Raw genomic sequence first — 16,246 nt, 5'->3', positions numbered from 1 at the left:
TGACTTTTTCTCTGTATTTTTGTTTCTTTTATAAAATTAATGAGTATTTTTCTCTGTATTTTTGTTTCTTTTCAGCTTTTTGGTATTTTATAAAATTAATGAGTTCAAAAAGAAAAAAAGCTACATTTATAGCAAATATTTTTATTTTGTGTTGTATAATGTATATTGTTGGATTCTAAAAAAACGGTTAAGAAGAGTACTATATGGTATAAATGACAAAAAATGACTGTCAAATAATGCATTTTTCACCAAAAGGCAGGTGGTGCACCAGATTTTGATAGAAATACGTTGTTCAAGCCAAAGGTTTGTTAGAAGCATCTGAATCATTTTATTAAAATATTTGGTTTATTATCATATTAAAATTAATATAGTCTTTTTAATAATTTACACCAATTATTTATCAACTTAAAAAAATATAATTATTAAATAATCTATTCAACACAATCCATTTCTATTAACATTAAACAAAATAATGATTGTAAATTTGTAATCGTGTACCTTGGTTACCCGACGCGACTCATACTGTCATACTCATACATTGCTTTTAGAAGGGCCTTTAAAAGGGAAAAAAATATCTCAGGAGAAAATATATTGAGATAAATACGTGGGCATGTGGGGCCAAAGATTGATGACTAAAGAGCAAAGTTTGTTTACTCATTTACACGACCAGTCAAAGTGGTCCAATATTTACTAAAAGATTTTCAAAGATCCTCAAATGGAAACCCATGATCATGTGTTGCTCTCTCTAAGGTTACTCGGTTCAGATTATTTGGGTGTGAAGTGGTTATTCAAATTGTTTACAAATCATATATAGATGCGATTTTAAGGATTTATAAGGTACTGTTTAAATATTCAACTAATAAATCAGAGGGTTTGTTCTCCTGCAAATGGTTGAGGATTCAACAGGATATGTGTTAGATTTAGTAGTAGAATTAATGGGTGTGTGAATAGTTGTTCTAAAAAAATATATTCAACAGGATATGTTCTCCTAACAAATAAAAGATAGAAACATAAATCTTGGATCAACTAAGCATTTTTGGAGACTTTCTTAAGAAAAAAAAAAATAAGAACATCGTGTAGATACCTAGTGAAGAATCTAAAATCAAAAACCACGTGGTTTCTTATGTAAATAACTTTGAAATAGGTAGGTTTTTCAGCAAAAATATGTAAGTTTTTTCAGCAAAAATAACATTTTTTTCTATATATATTTGTTGTATTAAAAAAAAATAGGTCCTAGGACCTACCTTGTATAAGCATAGTTATGTCCTATAGATGTCATGGAATAAGGTTTGTCCTATTCATAGAGATTTCATAAATATTCCAATATATCTAAACATATTATAATATGTTTTTAATAATAATAATGCTTATTTTGGTTTCAGGTGGTTCCTAAAAAGCTTCGAATCGACTACCAAACCGCAAAATTGAATAACATGTTTAATAAGAAAAAAGAATACCAAATTTGAGTGAAATAAATATGTGACCATTTTTTAACGAAATTAACTATAAGGCCTTGCAGTGTAAGGTTTTCATCAAAGCGTAGGATCACCAATGTCACAAAACTCCCATACTCCCATAGGGAGCAACTAGATATGGTCTTTTTTGTAAATGATATGGACCATTTATGTAATTTTATCTAAAAATTATACTATTAGTTTAATAATATCATTTTTGTAATCATATTATAGATTTTTTTAAATAGATCAAAGAAAATTGAGGGATCAACTCTAACCATTCTTGACTCGCATCAAATTTTAAAGAAAGTCAAAAAATGACCACTAAATGTGGTACCCTTTAACAAAATAAAATTTTGTACAAAATGATGGGGTTTTATTCCGATTATGAAATTGCTTATTGAATGGCATCTATAATCTACCACAATTAAAAAAATATATTTAAATAGATTTTTGAAAAATAAATCATATATTCCAATTTGGCCGCCCCTAATTTTCACATAAAATTTTACAAACATGCGTATGCATGCAATTGTATTCTTTAAAAACACTTATATATATAATTTACCGAATTAAATCACATTCTCATTTATTTATTTTTTTAAACCCATAAAGATCATTAATTTATGATCATTAGTTATCACAATACAAAGAGTGAGAAGACAAACGGGCAACAAGTTGTGCCTTTAAACCTTTTTATATGATAAAATCAGTTCTTTTGAAGTCTATATCTATAGATCTAGGGGATAAATGTAGTCTTTATTCACACTCAACACAATCAAATTGCAAGTCGTTTATACTATTTTCACTATCTCCCTGAGGGTCCAGTCATGACCTCAAAATCCATTGAATAAATCTCAGGTGAATAGTCGATTCTCAACCCACCTATCTTCATGTTCCCACAAGTTGACCCGTTTCTCGGCCCACATGTCAACTCCATATCCAAACACTCTTTTAATCCGATCAAAACCTCACTCATGGTCACCCTCTTGCTACTCACATTTCGTGTGCACACAGCTGCAACTTCAATAGCTTTCCACACAGAATCTAAGTTAAAGTCGCCTTCCATTTGTTCATCTATGATGCTTGTGGTGTCGCCCTTTGCAAGATACGGGCCAACATATTGCAAAATGTGGATATGATCCATGGTTTTTATGATCGCGGGTCGACCCGTTATCAATTCGAATAGAACGATTCCAAAACTATATACATCACTTTTTTCGTTTAAGTTGTGGGATTTTCTGTACCTAAATGGAAATATAAAATTTATAACTAGTTCATTATAATTAAATTAAGAGTAAATTACATTTTTTTCCTTAATTATAGCTAATCTTCTCAATTTTAGTCCCAAAAAGTTCCCCTTTGCAAACTTTTGGACCTTATATGATGTTTTCATAACGTTTTTCATAACGTTTTTGTCCTTGTTTTCATAACGTTTTTGTCCTTGGACCAAAAGCAAAAATCAATTATATTCAGGGACCAAAGATAGTCATCTTTCTAGGAATAGGTACAAAAAACGTTATAAAAATCTCAAATAAGAATCAAAATTGCAAGAGGATTTTTTTGGGTCCAAAATTGAAAAAAAAAATAGCAATATTCACGAACCAAAAATGTAAGTTAATCTTCGATTAAACTACACAACGGCTAGCAGAATATTCAATTTTTTCTATTTAAGTCACTAAACTATTAATGTTACTTTACCATGTTGATGCGGAGATGACATAACATCCATGTCGACACAATGCAACATGGATGCCACATCAGCAAGGTAACCCATCAACCCGTTATAATTTCATAATGCTTTGACACATATGTTTATATATTTTAATTGAGTAAATTATATTTTTGGTCCTTGTGTGTAGTTGATTTTTACAAATTTTGGGTCCGAAATAGTTTTCTATTATAATTTTGGTCCTTATTTAAGGTTCTTGTGTCATTAGTCCTTGTTCAAAATAAAACGACTATTTATTGTCATTCAGTGTAACTAATTTTTGAGATTTTTGTCACAAAAATATAGTCATTTTTTTTGGAAGAGGGACTAAAAATGTTGACATAAACCTCAAACAATGAACAAAATTGCAAAAATCAACTATTCTTGAGGACTAAAAATGTAATTTACTCTAAAAAAAACTTATAATATGTTTTTCCTCTATATTAAGTTCTATATTAAGAGTTGTTTGGATAAATGATTTTTAAGGGCATGTTGGGGAAGGGAAGGAAAAAATAAGTGAGCATAAAAATATAAAATGTGTTAAAGATGGAAAGACATACTCTGGATCAAGATATCCAGTTGTTCCAGTAACATTTGTGAAGATGAAAGTAGTTTGATCATTTGGAAGACCTAATGAAAGACCAAAATCTGCTATTTTTGCATCCAAATTTGCACTAAGAAGAATGTTGGCTGATTTCACATCTCTATGAATTATAGCTGGCCTACAACCATGGTGTAGATATTCCAATCCTGCATTCATTTATAGCATCCTACTTTCATTTATCTTTAGTATTATCCAAAATACAAAACAATTTACACTGCTATAAATGGGTAAAAAAATTAAAGAAATTTTTTTGCTTTATACAAATTGCAATTATGTAAAGAAGAAAGATTTAGACAATTTAGAATAAAGTTTAATGAATATGCACCTTGTGCTGCATCTATTGCTATTTTGAGTCTCGTTTCCCAACTCAATGGATGATCACTTCTATCTGCAATAAAATCCAATAAAATTAAGAGCTAATCTCAATAAATAAATAATAAAAAAAAATAAAAAAATAAAAAACGCTTATATGTTGTGTTTTTTCCCGATGCAACCTCAGTTTATTTTATTTTTCTGAAAAAGGCATTACATTCTTTCATTTTTTTTTATCCGGCCCTTTTACCAGTAAAACTTGTAAAATGTGAGGGTTTTTGAACAAAAACTAAAAAAGTTGAAGATTTTTCCGAAAATAATTAAAATGTTGAGGGTTTTTTCGAAAAAACAATAAAAAGTTAAGGGTTTTTTCGGAAAGGGTTAATATCATAAAAGACCTTATATTTTCTGTTTTTCCCGGATTAAACTTTGAACTTTATTTTTTTCCTGAAAAAAGACCTTGTATTTTTTTTGTTTTTTTCGATCTGACCCTTTTAGTAATTTTTTTTTTTCGAAAAAGTTTGTAAAATGTGAGGGCTTTTTTCTGGAAAAACTAAAAAAGTTGAGGATTTATGCGGAAACAATTAGAAGATTGAAGGTTTTTTTAGGAAAAAAAAGACAGAATTAAAGGTTTTTTGAAAAAAAATGAAAAAATACAAGGTTTTTATCAAAAAAAAGATAAATCCGAGGTTTACTCCGAAAAAAAAAACATAAAACATAAGTTTTTTTATGAGATTAATCATTTTGGAAAAACCAAAAAAATGCAAGGGTTTTTCAGAAAATAAAAATAAAATTGAGGTTTAATAAAAATAAAAAAGGACTTTTATGAAATTAACTCTAAAATTAAAGCATAGCATAAAAGCCATTAAATATTTAAATATCAAGATTCAATGGTATAAAATACCTAAAATATAATTTTTGAGGTTTCCATTAGCCATGTACTCATAAACAAGCGCCATTTTCTTATCATCATGAGAATATCCAACAAAAGATGCCAAATTCCTATGATGAACTCTCATTAACACCTCAGCCTGCATTCATGCCATGAATAATATCAACAAATGTTGGATTAATCGTTTATTTATCAGGTCACACCGTCACAGATACAGGTAGTGGATCACGGTTCAATAGTTTTGTTTACGGGTCAATGGGTCATGATCCTGTAACTTACGGGTATGGGTAACTTATGGAGCATATTCACAAATAATAAACACGGAAAATAAAAAAGGTTTACTTATTCAAAAACAAGACCGATTCATGAGGGATTTTATCCCATATCTTGCTTTACTTTAGGAGTAAGTTTTGAAATGTGATTATGATTTTTTAATTAAATAGATAACATAGCTAGAGTAGTATATATATATATATATATATATATATATATATATATATATATATATATATATATATATATATATATATATATATATATATAGCAGTAGCTTTCCTTGCATTAGTGTAACATTGTTTATTGAATATAATAATAACAACCTTCTACATATTCTATGTGTTGCAAGTTTACGTTCGCATACATACGTAAGTAGTGTGTGTTGTGTGTGTTTTTTTCAAGGAGCTGTACCAACAATAAATAGGGTGAGGGCAATATGGTAATTTTGTTGAATGATTGTTGAATTAGGATACCTCGTTTTGGAATTCTTTGTATCCTTGAGATGATGATGCAGAGAGTAATTTCACTGCAACTTGGTTGCCATTTTTTAATTGGCCAAGGTAAACAGTTCCAAATCCGCCCTTTCCAATTGGTGTTTGAAAGTTATTAGTCATGTTTGCCACCTCAGCATATGTAAATTGCTTGTTGTTGGACTCTAAAGCTCTTCCTTCTTCGTTTGTGTTTGCTTTGTTCCCTATATCTAAACACAAGATTCAATACATGTGTTATAGTTGTAATGGGCAAAAAGGTAATTTCCACTACGAAACTTTCCAAGAGAAAGGGTAAACTACAATAAGTCATACTTTCACTTTACTTCTTATTTCACATGACTAAAAAATTGTTACTAAGATGATCAAACTTATGAAATCGTTGGGAAAAAATCAACTTTCAAAAAATGTTATAAAAACTATCCAACTTTTGAAATTGTTATAAAAATTATTTCACAAAACTGCTTTATCAGTAGTTCCCACTAGAATTTTTTATTTTTTTACATTCACAAATTTTTTTTTCCTTTAAAAAATGACATAATTTTTACGTGAAATGGCATCAATAATTTTCGTAAAATATGATGCATTTTCGTGAAAACAAATAAAAATTTGCAAAATATAATGTGGGGGCCACTGAAAAAGCAATTTCACAAAATAGATGGTCATTTTATGATTTTATGATATGGCATTCTAACTCTTTTTAAAAATCAAATTATCAAATTAAAAATAAAGTGAAAGTAAATTGCTATTTATCTCAGTTTTCCCAAAAGGAAATATTGCAATTTTCATGAAATAGAGAGTAATAGGAGACAGAGATGAGAAAATATTACGAGTTTTTTGTTTGCTTCTAATTCTCCATGCAATGATGAATACAAGTAAGAGGACTAAAAATGATAATATTGATGCAACAATTGGAACTATAATATTTCTCTTCTTATTTTCGCATGAATCACAAATGTTTCGGTTGTCCACACTGCAATAAATTTAAGATTGTTTAGTTGACAATTTGACATAGCAACTTTAATATAAAAAATATCAACTATATTAAAAAAAATCATTTGGTTTTATCAAAAATTAAAACAAGATAGTTTTGTGAAAAATGACAAAAAAGGACCGAACCTTAATGTGAGTAATCCATTCCTTGATCTCTCCAAGAGAGACTCAGGAACATATCCAGATAATTGGTTTCCCTTCAAATCCCTGAAAATAATAGGAAAAATAAGTTATTGTAATTTAATAAATTGCGTAAAATAGCAACATACTATATTTTTTTTTACTTATATAGGAAATGTACTTACATGAACTTTAAAAATAAAAGGTCTTCAAGAAACTCGGGTATTTGACCAGTCAAACTATTATTCGATAGATCCCTGATAAAATACAACATGCAAATATCAGTAAAAGAAATACTTTGAAATAATAAATATAACAAAAAAAATCAATGAATTATGAATACTTACAATGTTTCAAGTGATGAAAGATTCGCTATGGAAGGAGCTATTTGCCCCGTTAAATCACTTGTGGAAAGATTTCTGGGATCGGTTTAAAAAGAGTGGTAAATGGTTAAAACAAATAAAAGAATATAAACATTTTTTTTTAAAAAAAATGAAAAGAAAAGGAAAAGCTTTACATGGATATGATTCGAGGAGGATTTGAATTAGTGTAGTTGCATCTAACACCTTCCCAAGAATAATTCTTTGGGCCACAAGGATCTCCCACCCAATTTTTGTTCACTTTATATGTTGTTTTAATACTTTCTATTGCATTAACTATACATATAAACAATATCAAAAAAAAGGTTAATCGATTATGATGCTATAGTAACAAATAAATGAACACCCTTTACTTATTTATCAAACAAAAGGAGGAAAAACACACCATCTTTACTAAATGTGGCCAATTCTTTAAACTCTTGAACCCTAAAAATCTCGATAGCATTAAGAATGGGTGGAAGATTTTCCCCAACACTTCTTCGAATAGAAATCTTGTGCTCATTTCCCACTAAAGGTTTCAAATTATAAAATGTAGAAGCATAATAAGCACGAGGCTTCACATTTCCAAAAAGTGGCTTTTCATTCCAAGAAACATTAAATTCTCTTGTTTGGTTCCTCCCCGACACCACCACGTCAGCAAAGTACATATAAACATAAAACTTTGCTCCAGTATCAGTACCAGTGTCAGTGTTAGTATCAGTATCAGCATCGGACACGTTCCAGCTAAACTCCAAAGACTCGGATCCATTTTTGGGTGTGGCAGCCGTTTGCATGACTTCACTAGGGGCACGATAGTAATTTCCACTTATATCTATCTCTATAGAAGTACTCAAAGAATCCCACAAAGGCGAAACATAAGGAGACCAAATTCGATCGTATACATCATCTACATATCGACCTGTCCCATTTAAAAACCCGATATCCAATCTTTGAAACAAAACCAAAGAACCCGAAATCCCAGGGTCAATTTCGTAAATTGACCGGTCAACGGGTCTCAACTCCAATCCGGATATGAAAGGAGTACCTTTTCCTATATTCACAAGACAAACACTAAAAGTGTTTTCTAAAGCAACACTAATGATTTCTGTAGTGACAACATGAGAATTGTTTTTGAATTTAACAGATAACCAAAGATTCACATCAAGAAAAAGATCGAATTCTGGTGGTTTGTTTTCTCCATCCCAATTTCCATACATGAAAGTGGCTCGAATCAAATTTAAACTCCTTTTTCCTCCATTTGGTCTTAATGTGTAACAGTTTTTGTCCCCTTGAGGAAAGGTTCTAAGATCAGAAAGAGGTTGTGGAAGCATCGGGTTGTTTGGATACGCGTATTGTAAAGATATGTTCTTGTTGACTCCTGTGGATATAAATGATCCATCTGACGTGTAACTTATACCCGTATCAAGATCCACATAGTTGAAATTGTCGGGTGATCCACAATCAATGCTTATATAACCTATATAACAAGAATCCAAATATGGGTTTTAACTTTTAAACAATTTGTCATATAGTCTATGGTTTTATTATCTAAAGTTTCTTTATATAAAATACAAGATTATAACAAATAAAGAAAAAACATAATTAAGTTCATGGAGCTAACCTGTTTGAACCTGTGCATGAACAAGAACAAAACCTTGAGTAATACAGAAAATGATGAAATGAAGAAAGATCATTATAATTCAGAAACCACTAACCACCCTCTAGTATTTTTGTAATTTCTATGAGAGATTAATGACTCTGAATTTGTTAATTTACTACAGAAACTCGAAGAACATATGTATCGGCCTATTGGGTCCCTGTTTACCAAGAATAGTCGTGCAAAGTGGGTATTCTATAATTAGAAAGAAGTCAAAAAGTGGAACTTGTAAATTCCTGATAATTGAAAGGTGTAAAAGATGTTAAATATGGTTTTGTTTATGCATATACAAGGTGGGAGTAGTTTGAGATTTGAAGTCAAAGAACTTTATAGTAGGCATATCATCAAAACAGTTGGCCTGTGTTATTAACTTATTATTGGAGCCCATGTATATATACACATTGTGGCAATCACGATCCTTTAAGTGCGGGTTATGGAAATTACAGTCATCATGCATATAATTCTGTGTGTTTTTTATATTCACCATTAGCAACTTTAGCTTCTCCAATCATTCATATGCATCTAGTGTGTTGTATATGAAGAAAATGACGAAAATTCAACTGATAAGATCGTTCTTCCAAAAAGAAAATTCAAACATATGCATCTAGAAGTTGAAACCGACCAAACATTATGAGATTTCCGGTATATAATCATGGAAAAGTCGTTAAATCATTATCCGATAATAGAAAAGTCAACCGAAGCATCAATTTCATTAGATTCTACAGGAATATATCAACGGTTTTACATATATGAAATGTAAAGATTAGATTCCCATTGAGAATCTCTAAAAATATGGGAAAATTTTAAAAAATTTAAAAAAAAAAAAGAAAAAAGTTCCATTGCCGGGAATCGAACCCGGGTCTCCTGGGTGAAAGCCAGATATCCTAACCGCTGGACGACAATGGAATTGTTGTTTGTTATCTCACATCAAAATTATAATATATTTAATCGTAAATATAGCTGAGTATATATGTTTTTCAACAATAACATGAAGCAAATATTTTTTGTAAATGGTAGGAACTTCTTTAGTAAAAACTATTTTTTATTATAGAGCTTCACATTATGTCATCAATCTTTATCTTCATGGTATCATGGAAGAGTTTTGGGTCTCTAATCATGGAGAATAAAAGTTTGAGTACATATCGTCGGAAACCTTTTAGGATAATATATATATATATATATATATATATATATATATATATATATATATATATATATATATATATATATATATATTAAACGATTCAGCTCTTAGTAAAACAAATCATATAAGATTAACTTCTGGGATGAAAAAGTTTGATAATACATAGGATACGGTTGTTTTAAGAAAAAGAGTTTTATGTATGTGTTTGTGATTGCTTATTTGAAGTGTTTATTGAGTTAATGCGGTTTAACACCGGTAATAAGGAGTTTTTGAATGTTTTGATAGGAATATTTCATGAGCACTTATTGGCAGAGTTTTTGATAAGTTGATTTATTTTTATGTATTGACTTATTTAAGGAGTTTTAAAGCCAGCTTCCATATTACATGAACTTGTGTATACTATGGTATGTTGTAGACTTGAATTGGATTATGCAGTTAATACGACAAGCATGTTTTGAATGATATAGGAAAAACTTCATTGGAAGCGGTAAGTATAATGTAATACTTGAAGGGAACTACTAACATCTGTCTTGTTTATGATGCTAATACACATAATAATGTCTTGGTTGATTATGCAGACTCGGACCATGATGGTGATATGGTGAAAAGGATATCACTTACACGTTACTTTTTCACTTTATTCATATGTGCGATAATTTGGAAGTCAACATTACATCCTATTAGGGATGAAAGTGGGTCCAAACCCGGACCCGGAAAACCCGGAACCGTTTAACGAGATTTTTTAGAACCGGAAACCGGACCAGTATATAGGAACCGGTTCCGGGTACGGTACCGGGTAAAGTGGGTCTAAAACCGAAGAACCCGGAAATAGGAGGGTACCGGGTAAAGTAGGTCTAGAACCAGGTAAAATGGGTTTAGAACCAGAAAACCCAGATTTTTTTTATTTTTATTATTAATTTTTTTTTTTGTAATTACCTCAATCGCATAATTTTTCAACCGTTATAGAAAAATTAATAAACAAAAAATTACATTTAGGTTATTGACGACATTAATTTTTTTTAAGTAACGTGATATAACAAAGTTGGTTTAATATTACTGTGAAATATGAGTTTTTAGTTATGTGATTGTAATATATACTGGACGTTCATAGGGATGAGTTAATTGTAACATGATTAGAGGTTCTAATTAAAAAAAATAGTTAGAATAACTAAACAACAAAATGAATATATAACCTTTTGTAAAAGACCCACTATAAATAGGCTAAAAGCTTATAGAACTTTAACCCATTAAGCCAACAAAATAAGTTGATAATAAAAATAATAAAACTTTCGATTTCACCCTTTTTGATCAAATACACTATTATAAAGTAAAATTCACTCAAATCAAACACTATAACTTATTACAAAAGTTATTACATTATAATGTATTTAAAAGATTGCATAAGCTAATTTTTCAAAATTTCCTACAAATGACGAAATCACAATTTCTAAATAAACCATTCTTTAACATATATAGCCAAACTTATAACCATTTATCTAATATTAATATTACATGTAAATTATGGTTCGTACAAATAAAGTTCACCAGAGACGGGAATGAGAGATAGGCTAAGATTTTGTTAGATGAATGTCATGCTTCATATCTGTGAGTTTTCCATTACTTTAATGTTTTCTCTTTTTTTTTTTAATTATGAGGGCTTATATGCAAATTAAGATTATGATAAACAACCATCTCCAATCCTACATTCATTTTCTTTAGATAAAAATGTATAAATAATATTTCATCTTTAACCAACACTATTTTTTATACAAATTTATATACCAAAAATATGTTCCTAGTATATTCATTTTTTAAAACTTATATAGATTATGATAAATTACCCATCAACTTATAAGCTTTTTTACATATTTATTTATATTTCCTATATAAAAACTTTATAAATGTACAAAAATCGGTTTCGGACCATTAAACCCGGTTCCGGGTTTTTTACATATCCGGTTCCAAAAATCGGTTCCGGTTTTTTTACCCCGAGTACCCGGACCCGTTGGACCCGTACCCGAAATACCCGGAACCCGGATAAGACTAAATTTGGAACCCAATACCCGGACCGTTTAAACATTTTCCGGTTATACCGGTTCCGGTTCCGGTCCGGTTTTTCGGTTTTATAACTCATCCCTACATCATACTATTGTCTTATCTACTGTTGAAGCAGAGTACATGTCAATGAATGAAGAAATATAAGAGTCCATATAGTTACACAATCTTGTTCAGAATCTTATAGGTTGAATGTAGAGAAGTCAATCTTGTTTTGTGACAGTCAGAGTATTTTACAAAGCATATTGATATAAGGTTGAATTTTATCAGAGATGTTATGGAGGAAGAAAGGTTCTCTATTCAAAAGATGGATACCAAGGACAACCTGACTAATATGTTAACAAAATCGTTGTCTGAAGAGAAGTTCAAGCATTGCTTGGAATTAGTGGATGTTCACATGAGTTAAGTCCCTTTGGGTCAAACTAACAGGAAGTAGATGACTCTTAGGAATCATTGATGGTTGAATAAAATTCAAGTCAAGGTGGAGATAGTTAATGCATGGCTTGACATTTTGGTGACCCGAATAGATAACCCGACTTAAAGGAAGTTAAGAAACCCAACATCATATTACAATGGTATACATGTTTGGAGTAGGTGTAGGGTCGATAGGACCTAAGTCATACACGATAGACACTTATCCCATGGTGGTGGCGAGGAAAAGCCTCACATGGTATGTACTTGTTTAGTTATTATGGTTTTCCTTATATACGGGCTTGGCCCTAAAACTATTAGGGTTTACGTTAAAAATATTTGTAGTTAGGATTCTATTGTAATCACTTCTGAAACTATTTAGTAAGAGAAGAGTTGTTTGATTTATGTTCATAGACGTAAGTCACATCGACCGAACTACGTTAAATATTTCTGTCGTTTTATTGTTTTATTTTGTTTTCTTATGTATAATAGTCAACCTTCAATCAACATATTGTTACATGATCTAAAGATGATGAGTGTGGGCATCACACCATCACACAACATAATTTGTCATTTCAACCTCATATCACTCTGCACTCGACATCATTTCATAGGGGTGTTCTCATCACACTGTCGCATCAAATTTAATATTTTTAATTTCCTAAAATTATATAATCATACTAAAATAACCAACGATTCATATAAATTTATATAATAAAAAAATCCTTATGTTACGCTGACTTTAAAATGCAAGATTTCGCTCCACCTTAAACTATAGCTTCAAATAATCATTAGAAATATCATTTATAAAGAAAACAAAAACAAGAACAAATAAATGAAACAATATTCTGACAAAGTGGCGAACCAATCATATATGCATGTGCTTACACAGCTCAATCCTACCTACACAACCGCTTCCAGAACGTGCAGCCATTCTCCACCCTACACGTGGCACTCAACAACGGCCAGCATAAATTTATGCCCTATTAAACTTTTTTAATCATAATTAACATCAAAAATCCAGAGTGGCCGTTAACTTTGAAGCAAAAAAAATAAATAAATTACTAATAATTTTGTAATTTAATATTAAATCATGTATCTTTGTTCTCCTCATTATCCCCTCTCTATATATACCTCATAAGATAAGACATTAAACACACAATCAAGGCATTCATTTCAACAAAATTTAGAGTGCTTTGTTTACAAAGTTTTTATTTTTTATTTTTTAGTAAACAAAACAGATTTTTTTCTGAAATTATTAATTTGGAAATGGACTCTGTGAGAAAATATATTTTGATCGTTATTTTGGCTTTGATTTTGTCTTTGTTTGTTCCCTCTATGAATGCTCAATCTCCTGCTCCTGCTCCCTCAAGCGATGGTATGTTTTTGTTTTTTTGTCTTTCTTTTTTGCACTTGTGAATTTATAATTTGGAAAAAAAAAATAGAAAATCCCAACTTCTAAAATAGAATGTCCATTTAGAGGTATTTTTGTAAATTTAGATACTTATTTTGGATCTAATGGTTTAATGTGTATTTGTTAATAGGGGCAACAATTGATCAAGGGGTGGCTTATGTGCTCATGATGGTTGCTTTGGCCTTGACTTACATCATGCATTAACTCTTCTATTTCTTTTTTAGTTTCCAACAATTTATTGGGTTTATTTTTGACTTTTTGATAGTCAAACTTCTTTCTTTGTAATGTAAAGATTCAATATTCTTCCTTCATTCTCTTAGTTTCATTTAATTCTTTGGAATTATTCTCAAATGTACCTTGTACTTATGACACGATTTTTAAAACCTTCAAGATTTGATTCTCTTTTATAAATATTTTCATAATGGAGAAACATAGGACAAGCCGAATCAATCCATTTACTAACATGTATCCACACTTAGTTGCAATGTCATACACAAAGAAAAAGTGATTATCGGTTAGTTAGACTTCAAGGGTACAGAATAACAATAAATATAAACTTGGATAGATTCAAAGATGATGTTTATCAAACACTTTCTGAAAGCTGTAATTTGTCCCTTTTGTCTGAAGTATATGAATTCAAAAGTAGGATAATCCAAGAATGAATCAACCTGAATTACAGACCTAATTTGGATTGAGAAACACAGAATATATGTTACTTGTGTTCTTGAGAGGTAGAGAAATTATGATATAATTCCAAGTATATGAATGTTAAACCCTTTTTCTGAAACCAAAGAAAAGTTCTTATACTTGAAGGAAAAGTGGTTAAAATCCGTTAAACCAAAAAAATGACGCAAAAAACATGGTAGTTATTGGATACAACCAACGCTTACATCATTATGATGTCATCAATGCAAACCCCTTTATAAACATTACAATAACACTTCATAGAAATTTTAACACAAAACCAACCCCCTTCAAGAACTTGATTGCTCACAAACTCTTTTATTGACACAATATAAAAATGACGTCAAAAGATTCAATAACTCATGTTGATCTTTTGCATAACACGGAAATAGGATTCAATAAAACCAAATCATCAAATGTGATATAGCAAAATCAAGCACCAAACAACATCTCAACACAACATTTCGGTTGCATCAAACATGTAGATTGTAATAAAATCGCCATAAACACTTCTTAAATTGAAAATAAAAAAATGTCATAACTCAAAAGTATAATGACACCATACTTGTTTTCTAAACACAAAAACAACTAATAAGCTACAAGACTATGCTATTCATCAACATGCTTACTTCTCAGATGAGTTTGGGCCCCTCTTCTTTCCAAAACCAACAACTGATATAAAAAAAAAAAAAATACAATTGTTAGGCATATAAAAACACAATAATATTTCTCACAATTTTCATCACAAAACATAGAGAAAAGACTACATGTGGTACATTTTTTTATTGGATTGGCATAGATACAAACTAAAGATTGTAGAACTGCTTAGGTATTAACAAGATACAAACTAAAAATATCATTAACTTACTAGAAGTTGTTAAGAGTTGCAAAAAGAAATCATCTTGTTTTGAGTACAATAAAAGCAAGAAATGTGCAATAGGTTTCAAAATCAAGTTTCAATCTTGACATCATCAGTTGCTAACTACCGAAATAGCATTGAATTAGGGTTTTAATCACCTTGCTTATCTGAGTGATATTCAAATTTTTAACATTATACAACAGTAATCAATTTCAAAACCCAGATTCTCCTTAGTATTTCTTAGATTAACCATCAAAAAGTAGCTATATTGTGCCAATGGGAACGATGGGATTTAAAGGATGCTAAAAGAAAGGTTACCGGCGGTGACAAAACGGCGGTTGTATTGGATGCGCTTATGAGCACGTCCACGGGGCTGCTTCTTCTTGTCTTGCTTGGCCACCTTCGGCGTTTGGCCTCTAACTTTTCCGGCACGAGCCAACGATCCGTGAACCTTTCCTGTGAACAAGAATCGAAGCAAATAACACGTTGATTACTCGAGTCGTGATCATATTTCAGTTATTAAGCATCAGAAACACATTACACTTACTAAATATCAAGAAATTTGTAAGGAAGCTTACCCATTTTCGGATGTTGAGTTCCGCTGTCTTCTGCCCTCCGCTTCGGCTAGCAATGGCGCACTGAATCAAGAGAGACTGGAGAATTTAGGGTTAGGGAAATTGGGCGAAATTGTTTATATAGTTGGGGGAAGGTATTTGGGCTTATGTGTTAGTTCTTTTTCTTCATATTCTATGGGCTTTCATCTTGGGCTTGTTCAAAGATTTATATGAGCCGGATTAATTTGGTTGAGTATTT

At 30.5% G+C, this 16,246-nt stretch overlaps 2 protein-coding genes, 1 long non-coding RNA gene and 1 other non-coding gene across 4 annotated transcripts; 1 reads left to right on the top strand and 3 right to left on the bottom strand.

Annotated features, from left to right (window-relative positions):
• Positions 1–2,017: 2,017 nt before the first annotated feature.
• Positions 2,018–9,227, bottom strand: LOC145062612 (putative LRR receptor-like serine/threonine-protein kinase At4g29180). Its single transcript, XM_079010193.1, has 12 exons — positions 8,831–9,227; positions 7,616–8,686; positions 7,368–7,506; positions 7,198–7,269; positions 7,036–7,107; positions 6,857–6,937; positions 6,568–6,710; positions 5,723–5,949; positions 4,986–5,112; positions 4,095–4,157; positions 3,726–3,915; positions 2,018–2,701 (listed from the first exon to the last, which is right to left on the bottom strand). The coding sequence occupies exons 1-12, from the start codon at positions 8,901–8,903 to the stop codon at positions 2,263–2,265; spliced, it is 2,697 nt and encodes an 898-aa protein (XP_078866319.1). The 5' UTR covers positions 8,904–9,227; the 3' UTR covers positions 2,018–2,262.
• A 473-nt stretch (positions 9,228–9,700) lies between these two features.
• On the bottom strand, positions 9,701–9,772 carry TRNAE-UUC (transfer RNA glutamic acid (anticodon UUC)). Its single transcript has one exon. It is a non-coding gene; the product is annotated as a tRNA-Glu (tRNA).
• A 3,866-nt stretch (positions 9,773–13,638) lies between these two features.
• On the top strand, positions 13,639–14,301 carry LOC145061624 (uncharacterized). Its single transcript, XR_013687267.1, has 2 exons — positions 13,639–13,854; positions 14,021–14,301. It is a non-coding gene; the product is annotated as an uncharacterized LOC145061624 (long non-coding RNA).
• Positions 14,302–15,060: 759 nt separating this feature from the next.
• On the bottom strand, positions 15,061–16,143 carry LOC145061623 (small ribosomal subunit protein eS30z/eS30y/eS30x). The gene is made up of 3 exons (XM_079009157.1): positions 16,012–16,143; positions 15,752–15,889; positions 15,061–15,246 (listed from the first exon to the last, which is right to left on the bottom strand). Exons 1-3 carry the CDS (start codon positions 16,013–16,015, stop codon positions 15,200–15,202), a joined length of 189 nt encoding a protein of 62 aa, XP_078865283.1. The 5' UTR covers positions 16,016–16,143; the 3' UTR covers positions 15,061–15,199.
• Positions 16,144–16,246: the final 103 nt, after the last annotated feature.

This window comes from Lactuca serriola, chromosome 7 (assembly GCF_051521515.1).
Source record: "Lactuca serriola cultivar US96UC23 chromosome 7, Lser_US96UC23_V15, whole genome shotgun sequence".
NCBI classification, from domain to species: Eukaryota; Viridiplantae; Streptophyta; class Magnoliopsida; order Asterales; family Asteraceae; genus Lactuca; species Lactuca serriola.
The sequence above is the reverse complement of the archived record's forward strand: the minus strand, read 5'-3'. Positions and strand labels throughout refer to the sequence as shown.